The 14,028-nt window shown below is 40.6% G+C and overlaps 1 protein-coding gene across 8 annotated transcripts in view; it reads right to left on the bottom strand.

Annotated features, from left to right (window-relative positions):
- Positions 1-14,028, bottom strand: part of LOC127649107 (receptor-type tyrosine-protein phosphatase mu-like) — a 338,123-nt gene that overhangs the window by 85,150 nt on the left and 238,945 nt on the right. For 5 of the 8 annotated variants that reach the window (XM_052134042.1, XM_052134046.1, XM_052134045.1 and 2 more), the window contains exons 16-17: positions 10,908-10,937; positions 311-462 (exon numbers count right to left, since the gene is read on the bottom strand). In XM_052134042.1, coding sequence (XP_051990002.1) covers positions 311-462; positions 10,908-10,937 — 182 coding nt within the window. The remainder of the gene's footprint in view (positions 1-310; positions 463-10,907; positions 10,938-14,028) is intronic. The other 3 variants (XM_052134044.1, XM_052134047.1, XM_052134043.1) reach the window with 2 other exon arrangements.

Genomic DNA, 14,028 nt, shown 5'->3' with positions numbered 1-14,028 from the left:
TTCTCTTCCATGCCCAGTAGGTGGCAATATGCACGAAGAATGTGAATCGCCAAAAACAAAAGAGGAACTCTTAAGGCCCGGGTGTACTTTTTACGCATTCCGGATCGTGCCCAGCCGACCGTGTTGCCGGTCAAAGTTTACTTTTCTGACCACAAGCGAACACGAACGTGCTCGATATATACCCACATTAGCTGCTTTGTGATACTCTTTTTAGTACAGTCAATGGCTGGCGCATGCGCCAACGTTGCGGACAGACGAATATATTAATAAGATATATTCATCTATTACAGTATGTTGTATAGTGACTCACAGCGTCCGTTGAGATTGTGTGTGTCCATGAAGGACAGCGCTTCATCGCAGTTTGTTCCCTGTTCAGTGTAACTCTTGTCCATCGAGTTCACCATCACCGTCATCTCCTGCCGCGTGCTGTTCAACGTTTCCTTGCGCTTCTTCGCCAGTTTTCTGCATGATCAAATAAAGGGGGGTAAGTGTTACCATGTTTGGTTGAGCATTTAAAATAAAGGCATGGACAACATTCATGATGGTATACTATATACTGCAGAAATAGTACAAGTATGTATACTGTGCAAAGATGGCGAAACTGCTTTTCAAACAGTAGAATGCTACATTATTGAAACATGACCTCACTACTTTTCACTACTTACTCACTAATTCTGCGGGTGGCATCCCAAAATCTAAACTGCAATGTGCTCTGTTTACTGCACATTTTGGTAATGTAAACAAATATTAGTGAGTATGCAGCAGGGCTATTCAACTTCAACAAGTGTTATAGTATAATACTGTATTTGTTTACTATTTGAAAAGATGTATAGTTAAACTTAAGACAAAAGCATAAAAAAGAACATACAAAATCAACTAAAAATTGCTTTGAAAAAGTTTTTAATTGAAATATAGCTGCAAGCATCAATTACGGGGCCTAGCAGCAGCATAGCAACCAATTCACAACACTACGACCTCACAGAGCAAGCACAGATCACATTGCCCCCTATGGACTTGAACCCACGATTTCTGTTCCAGAGTTCAAACCCAACCCTTATCCCAAAACCTAACTCTAACCCCTAATCCCAACCTTACTCCTAAACCTAACTCTAACCCCTAATCCCAACCTTACTCCTAAACCTAACTCTAACCCCTAATCCCAACCTTACTCCTAAACCTAACTCTAACCCCTAATCCCAACCTTACTCCTAAACCTAACTCTAACCCCTAATCCCAACCTTACTCCTAAACCTAACTCTAACCCCTAACCCCAATAATACTCCTAAACCTAACTCTAACCCCTAACCCCAATCTTACTCCTAAACCTAACTCTAACCCCTAATCCTAACCCTACTCCTAAACCTAACTCTAACCCCTAACCCCAATCTTACTCCTAAACCTAACTCTAACCCCTAATCCCAATCTTACTCCTAAACCTAACTCTAACTCCTAATCCCAATCTTACTCCTAAACCTAATCCTAACCCCTAATCCCAATCTTACTCCTAAACCTAACTCTAACCCCTAATCCTAACCCTACTCCTAAACCTAACTCTAACCACTAATCCAAACCCTACTCCTAAACCTAACTCTAACCCCTAATCCTAACCCTACTCCTAAAACTAACTGTAACCACTAATCCAAACCCTACTCCTAAACCTAACTGTAACCACTAATCCTAACCCTACTCCTAAACCTAACTCTAACCACTAATCCAAACCCTACTCCTAAACCTAACTGTAACCACTAATCCTAACCCTACTCCTAAACCTAACTCTAACCCCTAATCCTAACCCTACTCCTAAACCTAACTCTAACCCCTAATCCTAACCCTACTCCTAAACCTAACTCTAACCCCTAATCCTAACCCTACTCCTAAAACTAACTCTAATCCCTAACCCCAATCTTACTCCTAAACCTAACTCTAACCCCTAATCCTAACCTTACTCCTAAACCTAATCCTAACCCCTAATCCCAATCTTACTCCTAAACCTAACTCTAACCCCTAATCCTAACCTTACTCCTAAACCTAACTCTAACCCCTAATCCTAACCCTACTCCTAAACCTAACTCTAACCCCTAATCCTAACCCTACTCCTAAACCTAACTCTAACCCTATCCTAACCCTACTCCTAAACCTAACTCTAACCCCTAATCCTAACCCTACACCTAAACCTAACTCTAACCCCTAATCCTAACCCTACTCCTAAACCTAACTCTAACCCTATCCTAACCCTACTCCTTACTCCTGACTTACTCCTGAACCTACCCGTGCCTCAACCTCAGTAGCAGCAAATATTTTGCAGAATGTAGTTACACAGTAAACACATAGTCTGGTATGTATTTTATGTTAGTGCATAATAGTTAAGGCCAACTAAAATAAGGTGTGACCATACCAAGTTTCATTTTAATAGTACAAAGGTACCGAGATACAGCCTCAAATCCATTTCCACAGCCACCCCGTTTGCACAATTTCTCACAATTTATTTTAAGAAAGTCGAAATCAAAATTCGGTATGATTCATTCCATGCAACTCAGTCTGGAGAATGATTTGGCCATTGGACAAATTTGAAGGAGCAGGAGTGAAAAAATATATAAATAACCATCCAAGATGGTGGCCACTGCATTGGGTGGAGTTTTATTGTATGGGGTTCGCTGGAAAAATGAGGTTGAGTGTATCAGATAGAAAAAGATTGGTATTTCTAAGACAAATGGTTCACAAGATATGCACTAAAGAATACAGAATTTTTGACATGGTGGTGGCGCTATAGAGTATGTCCAAGAGACCCCAAATTTGGTATGGTGGCTATTTATGACCACCTCTATCAGTGTGCCAAATGTCACAATTTTCCTATGTACGGTTCATAGGGCTGCCATTGACTCCCAGCCATAATAGTAATATTAATAATCATAATCATAATAACGCTTACAATAGGTGCCACGGCACCTTCTGTGCTTGGCTCCTAATTAATTACATACTATGCCAATTAATTATTCAAATGAATTGCAAATATTTAATAAATAAAAATAATAATTAAATATATACTTAAATTTAAATATAATACGTAATAAAACACATTACATTATTTTGGCAGACGAGTAAAGCATTGATTTGACCAGTGTTTCTCAACTGGTGGGTCGCGACCTAAAATTGTGTCTCAGGTCTGCTCTGATAGGGTTAGAAAACGTCTTTTATGTAGTAACTATGACGTTTTTACGCTTTGCATCATGCCTTACGACGCCCTTTCAGCCGTGACTATATTCACAATATAGAACGGTGTTGAGTGCCTTATTGCTTAATAATAATGAACGACAGTATAATTTATACAGCAATGTTGGGGAGCTTATTTGTTGCCTGTACAGCTGCAGTTGCGTTGACTGCCCCCTGCTGAATAACGTGGGTTTTTTAACATGTTATATTGAAACTACTCGAGGTGCTCGACTATTAAACGAATCAAACGAGGAGATTTGAATGGCCGAGGCCTGATTAAAATGGCGGGATAACACTTCCAACTAAACTCCAATACAATTTGAATCAATGCCCCAGTAAGACTCTTCTGGATCATCAGCTCTCACTTCTCAAAGCCGTCCTGCAGGAGCTCAGGATAGGAAACAAGAGGATCAAATATCTTGCGATGCCCAAATAAGCGTCACTAGAGATTGTGGGGAAAGAAAGGTGTAATTGAATTCTGTCTTAGTGGATCTATACGTCAAGACGCTAATTCACTTAGAGGCCTGCCTTTGTCTTCCAATGATCCGATGCACACCAAATGCAAATGAGGCATAATTAGTCAGCCAATCTGTGGGAGAGAAATGAGCATGTGCAGGAGGGGCTCCTCGCCCGAGGCCTTCAGTTCTGGAACGCTACACTTCCCGGAGCGCATCTTCAGCTCATTTCCAATGAGAGTTTGGAAACGGAGCCAAACCACAAAGGAAGGAAGTTCCTCCAAACTCCATTAAAGCCGAGCGGAGGTTACGAGCATCCAGGGAACAGATTTCAAGACATGATTGATGAGGAAAGCCAACGGACTTCAACGTCACTCCAGCGTGTATGAGATTAGCTGCTCTAAACAACACGCCGATATTCCATTAGGATGAATTTGGGTTATTCCGCAGGAAGATGAGCCGCTACTCTTAAGGTTTGGGATAACTCTATTTCCATTCAATGTACAAACTTAAATTCAGTTCTCTTTCAAATTCAGCCACGCATCTTTAGGTACATCTTAAAAGCTTAAGTTGAAATCCAATTTCATGACATGTCTGTATTTGTTGACAGAATAGGAGGTGTTGAGCCATAAAGTGAATTAAATACTACATCTAAATCAAACTGAACATGCAATCTGAAACAGCGTCCACGTCTCGTAACATTAGTCTCGGATCCTCACAAGATTCTTTCCTCATTCGTGTCAATGAAAGACTCATGAAGCAAACGGATGTTGGGAATATTTCATATATACTGTATGTGTTGGCACGAGAATGATTACATCGATAATGCATCAATTACACACCTTTTGTAAATAATTATGTTTATTATCATTTTTGTATTTGTTGTACAGCCTTTATTATGTTTAAGAAAACATATTGAAATAATTCACAAAATGGAATATTATTACTGTAATAACAATTTAATGAGCATCAACACTGACAATAATAAAAATGACCTCAAAATTAAAACATCTGCATAAATTATGTAATGAGAATTTAAGGGGAAATGTGCTTAATTGTCATGAACACACACACACACACACACACACACACACACACACTGTACTGATGATCATTGTCCCATGTGTGTCAAACATGTTGAGTGTCCAAACATCATCTGCAGCTGAAACTGAACTTTTGATCAGATTTTAGGAGTGAACGCACTTAACTGCACAGAGAGATATAGGATGCTCCCTTGCTCCCTATTTAGTGCATGACTTAACCTCCAGTGTGCTGTCTGTCTGCACTGGTCTCAGAACAGTTATAGGAGAGCTATAGGATGCTCCCTTGCTCCCTATTTAGTGCATGACTTAACCTCCAGTGTGCTGTCTGCACTGATCTCAGAACAGTTATAGAGAGCTATAGGATGCTCCCTTGCTCCCTATTTAGTGCATGACTTAACCTCCAATGTGCTGTCTGTCTGCACTGGTGTCAGAACAGTTATAGAGAGCTATAGGATGCTCCCTTGCTCCCTATTTAGTGCACGACTTAACCTCCAGTGTACTGTCTGTCTGCACTGGTCTCAGAACAGTTATAGGAGAGCTATAGGATGCACCCTTGCTCCCTATTTAGTGCATGACTTAACCTCCAGTGTGCTGTCTGTCTGCACTGGTCTCAGAACAGTTATAGGAGAGCTATAGGATGCTCCCTTGCTCCCTATTTAGTGCATGACTTAACCTGCAGTGTGCTGTCTGCACTGATCTCAGAACAGTTATAGAGAGCTATAGGATGCTCCCTTGCTCCCTATTTAGTGCATGACTTAACCTCCAATGTGCTGTCTGTCTGCACTGGTGTCAGAACAGTTATAGAGAGCTATAGGATGCTCCCTTGCTCCCTATTTAGTGCACGACTTAACCTCCAGTGTACTGTCTGTCTGCACTGGTCTCAGAACAGTTATAGGAGAGCTATAGGATGCACCCTTGCTCCCTATTTAGTGCATGACTTAACCTCCAGTGTGCTGTCTGTCTGCACTGATCTCAGAACAGTTATAGAGAGCTATAGGATGCTCCCTTGCTCCCTATTTAGTGCATGACTTAACCTCCAGTGTGCTGTCTGTCTGCACTGGTCTCAGAACAGTTATCGGAGAGCTATAGGATGCTCCCTTGCTCCCTATTTAGTGCATGACTTAACCTCCAGTGTGCTGTCTGTCTGCACTGGTCTCAGAACAGTTATAGAGAGCTATAGGATGCTCCCTTGCTCCCTATTTAGTGCACGACTTAACCTCCAGTGTGCTGTCTGTCTGCACTGGTCTCAGAACAGTTCTTATTCTTAACTGCATATAAAGCCTCTGAAAGACACATTCTTTCTTAATGTGATAGTGACAGTAAATATATGAATGTGTTTATTAATGTGCTTATGAATAGAATTGTATTGTACAATGATAACACAATAAAATGTAGCTAAATATATATTAAAATGAATGTAAATGACCCACAGATGTGTAAGAGTTGAAAAAAACAAATTCTACTTTTGAGGTAATAATGTCCCAAAATCCACGTATGTGGACATCATGTTTAACCGTGCGCTAATGCATGAAATATAAACCGATTTTTTAAAGCAGTATATCAAATGAAACTAGAGTCTCTCCTCTTTACAACCAAACAGGATTCAATGACAAAAAAAGTGGTGTCTTACCAGAGGCACTTTTGTTAACATGCATTGTCTACAGCGAAGCCAAAACACAACGCACACGCATGTGGACACGGGGGGGGGGTCGCACAAGGTAAAATCAACCTCGCTACCCTAAACCTTCAACCTAAACCTCACCGAAAGTGTCAAAAAAAGCAAATGTGAGACATTCTATGACATGTGGACTTGCGTGCTCTTCATTTACATCACAAGCGCAACGCTGCATAAGTTGCCGTTAGCCTACGAGTTGGAGTCGTGGACTAGCGGTTAGTGCTCCCCGTGACTCCGCTGGTTTGGTTCTTTGTCAAAAGATTAAATGGTGCAGTTTGAACACTATTATGTTCTATCAGTGGTGGGCTGCTTATCAAACATCAAACCCCCTTTAAACTACAGCCCACCAAACACACACTAACAGCATTGTTTCCTAATTGATCGGCTCCTGCCGAGGGGAACATCTCTGTGCTTAAACCGCTTAGCGTAGCACGGCAGCATGGCGACACTCCGGCGCCCCCACATCATGGGGATTGTGTCATTTGTGTCATCATGTAGGCGTTTGACGTGTATACTGTATGTCCACAACAAAAGCGCTCAAGTCTTCATTAGAGCCGTTTGGACACAGAAAACAGTGGGAAAGGATTGGGTAGCGTGCTGGGCAGCTGAACTGGGATCTGTCGATGAGCGAGACCCAACAGAGACTAAAGACACACAACAACACTGAGACCAGACCAGGCCGGACTACCTTTAAACTAAAAATAACATCCAATCCCAAACAAGGACACTGAGGGAAATTACAAGTCTGTTATCATTTCTTTCTTTCTTCTTCTTCTTCTTAGTCTGTAGTCAACGCCTAGTAACCAGCCAAAACCCCCTAGCAACCTAATGGCAAGGCCCACATCCCTTCGAACATCCTTCAAAATAAATATTAAATGGTTTTAAGTATCTTAAATGCCCGCGGGATGGTGTCGCTACGACATCTGCCCATAATAACAAGCTAAAACTGGAGGACCCTTTGCATTTAAACTCATTGATCAGATGCGTTCATGAATCAGTCTCTTGTTATTAAGCCACTTTCTGCTGTTGTTGTTGTTGTTGTTGTTATTGTTGTTGTTATTGCAACACTGGAATGAAGAGACATATTGGCTGAACCTTGGCGGCGCTTGTTACGGCTCTCGGCCTGTCAGACAGTAACTGTGTTGATGGCCTCCTCGGGGACGCGGTTGACAGGCGGGTGACATGAACCTCAGCACTGTCCGGTTTATTGATGACATGACAAAAATCACAGCACAATATAGCGGCAGCAGCGAGGTCTCCAGCATGCATACTGCACGCTCGCTGTAGTGTACACACGTCAATCACGTGGCTCTGGACGGCCGCCGGTGTCAGTTTGAGTCCCAGAGCGGAGCGCGGGAGAAACTCTAAAAGTTTACTAATGATTGACATTAGTACAGCTGTAATTGACACTTGCTCTGCCATGTTAAACCCATACTGTGGCTAAACCCATCAAAATATAAATGGAGGTGCATTTCTGCTACTGTATAAACCCAAGCCTGGACTTTTGGGAAACACATCCTGTAAGGCACTGGTGGGATGGGAAATGTTTGGAATTGAACGTTTCTAGTTAATAGTGTGTTGCACGACATGATGCGGTTGCTTCAGAAAATGTGATATTCATAATGCATATGCTTTTATAACACTCTCGGTTAGGTTTAGGCATTGGTTTAGGGTAAGGATGTCTGTTTTGTTTACATCTCATTTGTACTATTTTTAGGTGAAAAGTTTTAGGATAGGGAGGAAAGTTTTACTCATTAAAACCTCCATCTAATATTCCCCTTAAAGGGACAGTTCACCCCAAAATGACATTTCTCTCATCATTTACTCACCCTCATGCTGTCCCAGATGTGTGTGACTTTCTTTCTTCTGCAGAACACAAATAAAGATTTTAAGAAGAATATTTCAGCTCTATTAGACCACACAATGCAAGTGAATGGTGACTAGAATTTTGAAGAACCAAAAAGCACATAAAAGCAGCATAAAAGTAATCCATAAGACTCCAGTGGATTAATCTGCATCTTTAGAAGCGATCCAATAGCTTTGGGTGGAAAACAGATAATTTTTTTGATAAATCTCCACATTCACTTTCACTATGTGGAATTTAAAGTGGAGATCTATAGTACAAAAGGACTTAATTATTGATCTGTTTCACAGCCACACCTATTATATCTCTTCTGAAGACATGGATTAAACCACTGGAGTTGTATGGGTTACTTTTATGCTGCCTTTATTTGCTTTTTGGAGCTTCAAAATTCTGGTCACCATTCACTTGCATTGTATGGACCAACAGAGCTGAAATATTCTTCTTAAAATCTTAATTTGTGTTCTGCAGAAGAAAGACAGTCACACATATCTGGAACAGCATGAGGGTGAGTAAATTATGAGAGAATTTTTATATTTGGGTGAACTGTCCCTTTAATACACACTACAGACTAATAAAACTAGAAAACACCCTATTATATTATATTTAAATTCAATATTAAAAAGGCAAAGTCTATTTAAAGCTGAAGTGAATCAGTGAATCATTATGTGAAGCAGTTCATTTATAAGAACCATCGAAAGCAACAGAGTTTCCGATGCCGACTAAATTAAAAGGAATGTTTGATTTTAACTGGTTCAATTAAATGAACTGTCCGAAAGATCCACTTAAACGATTTACGTAAATGTAATTGTAATATGAATGTGTAACGGTGGAGTGTGTAAGTCAAGAACCACTTCTACTGATTCAGTGAGTGAGTGAGTCATGACACTGATTCAAACCAATAATTCATGATTCATTATCCACATTATACTGTATGGACCGCAAAGGGGGGGCGCTTTGTCGCAAAAATGTTTGCACTTAAAGCGTTAAAGTCTCTGTATACATAAGTCAGGCATATGAGGTGTTATTTGAAAGCTTAGAATGTGATCTTTTCATAGATACCCATCACATCTGCATTTATGTTACTTAAAATAACTAAATAAGGCCTAAAATAATCGCGGTGTAAATTATCGCCCCCTAGTGGTAATGGGGTAGAAATGTTTATATATAAAATAAAAGTCCTTAACATAGCAAAAAATGCACAAGTCATATATCAAATGAAAGCTCTCATTCTCAGGAATGTGACTGTATAGATTATTTAGTTGCATTAATATCACAGTTCAAAGGATTTACAAAAGAGTCACAAAGTGAAACATGATTTCTGTATGTCATCAAATACAAACGTCTCTTTTATGCACCGATAACTGCTGCTTTAAACCTCAAATACCTAAAAACAATCTGCTTTTATCTTATGGAGTTCTCTAAAAATATGAGCCATTGTTTACTTATGTCTATCAGCTTTATAATGACACCTATATTGAGCTTGTAGTCCACTCAGAGGCCGAGATATTCAGTGAAATAATGAGGGTGTTGCTTGAACTGAACATTAGACTGAATGTCTATGGACGAGCACATCTGTGAGGGGTAAAATGTGTTACAGCACCCCCTACAGTTCACATCTGTGAGGGGTAAAATGTGTTAGAGCGCCCCCTACAGTTCACATCTGTGAGGGGTAAAATGTGTTAGAGCGCCACCTACAGTTCACATCTGTATATTGTGATGGAATATGATAGAGGAAAAAGTATTTTTCCTAATGGCTCCTGCCATCTAGTGGAATAATACAAGACATTTTAAAGTGAGCTAGAGCGAACAGAACCAGATTTACATGTTTATAAAGTTAGGACAACAATATCAATTTCTTTACACTCACAACTGAACTTAAACTACATGTCGCTGTGGGGCTGAAGATTCAGACTGTTTCGGTAAATGGAACAGAACGTCAAGGAAATCCTTCAGTTCCAGTATTTCACAATTCCCAATCTCTTTAATAAGTAAACAGCTCTGCATGATCAACAACAAATAAACAAACAACAGAGCAACCATCCGTTAAACACTGGTTAGGCACTTGATTTGCATGCATCTAACAGCGGCCATGCAGGAGAACCCAAGCCAAACGACAGCAGCATGTAATGACAGGGAAACAATAATTATGGTGATGATGAGAGTGGGATGAAGGGTAATTCCAGGTTTGGGAATGGTGCTTTTCCCATCCCTGTACTGGGCAACAGAGAGACAAGGAGAAGTATCTTTGGGAAAGAAGCGTTGTCAATTATTCACAATCAGGATGTGACGTGTTAGGTCAAAAACATCAAGTGAAGAAACGTGAAATCGTTATAAATTCCCACATCACGGTTCTTATTTGAGGAGTTCAAGCATTCACAGACAGGCATTTCACAACAGCGGATGTCCAAATCATCCAAACTTCAGAACTGCATTAGCATTATTGATCGTTTTCTCTTTTTTATGCTTTGACAAGATCATAATATTACAAACAGCTAGTAATTGAAATGCAGCGCTCAGGCCGAGGGCAGAATGTTAATTCTCTTTCCCTCAGAATTTTAAAATGCCTGTCCAGTCGCGGCCAATCGGGTCAGTCATGCAGGATTGAGCGTACAGAGCTGGCATAGCATGGCACTAACATTATACAAAGGTGTTTTACTTACAGGTAGTAAGTGTAGGACTGATACGATCTTCTGCCCAGAGGGGTGGTGGAGGGGTTTAAGCAGTGGAGGGGGATGAGATGACAGGAAAGAAAAAGTAAAAAATATTAATGTTTGAAAACGATATATAAAATGAACAGAAGCAGACATGGTGGCATACGTGTGAGCGAGGTTTACCGTCTCGTGATCACGGAGACAGCGGGGGGGCGCTAGCATGCGCGGGAGGCGTCACGCTCTTTACGCGACTCAACAAACATTCTCGCGGGACGATAGACGTCCACCAAACACTTTCCACAAACACCGAGCGCTTTTGTGCTCCATGACTCAAAAATATATATTTTGATGAACTGTCATTAGCATAAAATTAAGCTAGCATGAAAAGTAGCTAGTTTTAAACACATCAGATGTCTGTAAAACGATGATTCTGGCCTGTCCGACCTCAGAGGTCATTAAGTCATACAGCGTTAAACTGACACTGAATTCATCGTATTATTATTTATTTATTTTTTGCTATAAAGTGATTTTTATCCCTCATTAACCGTGTAACATGATTTTCCACCATTACAAATAAATACAAAAAATGACATTGTGACACACAGGAAGTGACATCATTTGGACCCGTTCTACAGCATGCTAGAGGGACAACTTTGACCATTTTTAAAGCACGTTGCGTCGTGCGTGTAAGAAGTATGTTTTGGGCAAATTCAGATGGTCACTTATTGACGTCCTCGGTTCACCCAGTGTGTGTGAGACTGCCGATCCAATCACACCTTTTTTTATTGAGTATTTTTGTATTATTTTCCAGTAAAAATATTCAATATTAATTTACTTGACCAGCAAAATGTGAAGGAAAAATGAAAAAAAAATATGAAGAAAAATTTACCTATATAAATATATTGAAGCTTATGCATAAAACAGGAAAAAATACTGGCCAATAGCGGGAAAAAATTGATTTAAAGGTAAAAACAAGTTAATTTTTTTGACCTCGTTGGCTAATAGGTTTATATTGTTTTTAGCATGAACCACACCAAATTTCGATAGATTTGACTGAAAGCCAGACTTAATATCTCAAATCATTCTCTCATTGCATCGCAAGTAAATTCCTCGTTTTTACCATGTTTACATATTTTTACCCCAAATAATTGCATTGCATCATTAATCAAACATTACCTTAGCATTACTAATATTACAGAGCCGAATAACCTCTTTGTGAGCAGACATATGTGCATTATAAACACATTATAAACAGCAGACATGTGGTTTAGCCAGGGCTGGACTGATAATCTGGCATACCGGGCATTTTCCCACTTTGGGGCCGGACTGGCCATCTGGAAAACGGGGACTGAGCTGAAATGAGCCGCTACGTTATGCAGAACGGCCAAAAAACGGCGTTGCGATATGCCGAAGGGGGCAACGACCCCCCCCCCCCCCACCCCCTCACCAACTTTTAGGCCAGGTTATATGTAAAATCCTGGGACGATTTCTCATCCCAGTCCTGACCGCAAATGAGTGATTAAACCAACACTAACCCGCTAACATTCATTTGACTTAATCAACGCATCTCCTACATTGTCCAGGATGTAATTAGATGAATGGAGAAATATTTGTATAGTTAATGAGCAGATGTCGACCCATCAGCCGTGTCCTAACATGAAGTGAACCGTGCGGTCAGCTTAAACAAGGGGATCGGCATGTCTCGCCACACTTTCCTTTCTAATGGAATTCAGCACATTAAAGCAAATAGATGCGATGATTCAACCTGGCTCGTCCGTTTGATTAAGGCATATTGAAGAAGATTCAATTAAAATGACTACGAGTGATCAACCCGAACGTAACACGAACGTCTCTCCGGGAGGGAAATTAGGTGAATCTAAAGTTTGGGATTATTGAAATAAACCCGTCTCTGCATGCACATGACACATGACACATATCAAATCAAGGACCATTTTGGACCAGCTTATATTCTGGTTTCAGATGTGATTCTCCAGTGTCGCTGTGATGGGTGACTAGTACGGGTGCATAATATTTTGGGGAGTTTATGTAATTATGGATGCACACTCTCTAATTCAAACATTGTGCTCTTTTTCTATGCCTGGATAAAATAAAAAAAACAGCTTAAACCAGTCTAAGGTGGTCTGCTGTTTTCCACTGGTCATGCTGGTGTGGTTTGATGGTTTTGGGCATTCATCAGATGGTCAGTCTGACAGAACAGCTGGTGGACAAAACCAGCTAAAAACCAGCCTCGGAGACCAGCCAAACCAGCTTAAACCAGTTGAAGGAATATTTCACGTTCAATACAAGTTAAGCACAGAGTTAAAATAAACAGGGCTAACAGGGGACAGGTGAGGCTAATGAACTGATAATGAGCACACAAGGAGGCGGGGTATGACGTAAGACAGAGAGACACGCGGCGATACAGAAACGATGAAAGGAAACACCCGAATGGCATGAGCGCACATCGCCAAGACAATAAGGCAATTTACGCTCATGCCAACTGGCAAATGCAATGTGATGCACGCTACAGGTGACAAAAACAAGACAGGATGCCTGTGCGATGATTTCTGCCACAAACCCGAAATCTCTGACCGAAGTGACCGAACCTCAGCACAACGTGCAGGGAGTACACCCGAAACCGTGCGCTCACACAAACACAGACAATGAAACGCATGACAGACATGGGACGACGATGCCCAAACTGACAGAGCAACAGGACCGTGACAGGTGACATCATGGAAAATAACGAAAATGTCCTGGAAGATATTTCACTATAATCGAACTGATTGACTGTGTTGCTGACAAGGTTTTTGTTACATGCACAAGAATATGGTACAATTGGGACTCAAAAGTCAAATACACAAATTGACATTGTCTCGTCACTGCCGGCGGTTGTGTACATTGTGACGCAACGTCAACGGTGGACTGATGAATCCCTGTCACGTCCATTTTCTGCTCATCTGCTGTCATCTCTGCTTTTTATTCATATTAGGGATGGGCAATATGACCAAAATCCTTTTATTTTATATAACGATACGAGTAATTTTATATAATGACGAGTAATTTTATATAACGACGAGTAATTTTATATAACGATACGAGTAATTTTATATAACGACGAGTAATTTTA

Source organism: Xyrauchen texanus, chromosome 9, assembly GCF_025860055.1.
Source record: "Xyrauchen texanus isolate HMW12.3.18 chromosome 9, RBS_HiC_50CHRs, whole genome shotgun sequence".
NCBI lineage: Eukaryota > Metazoa > Chordata > Actinopteri > Cypriniformes > Catostomidae > Xyrauchen > Xyrauchen texanus.
Note: the sequence above shows the minus strand (reverse complement) of the source record. Positions and strands in the feature narration are given on the sequence as shown.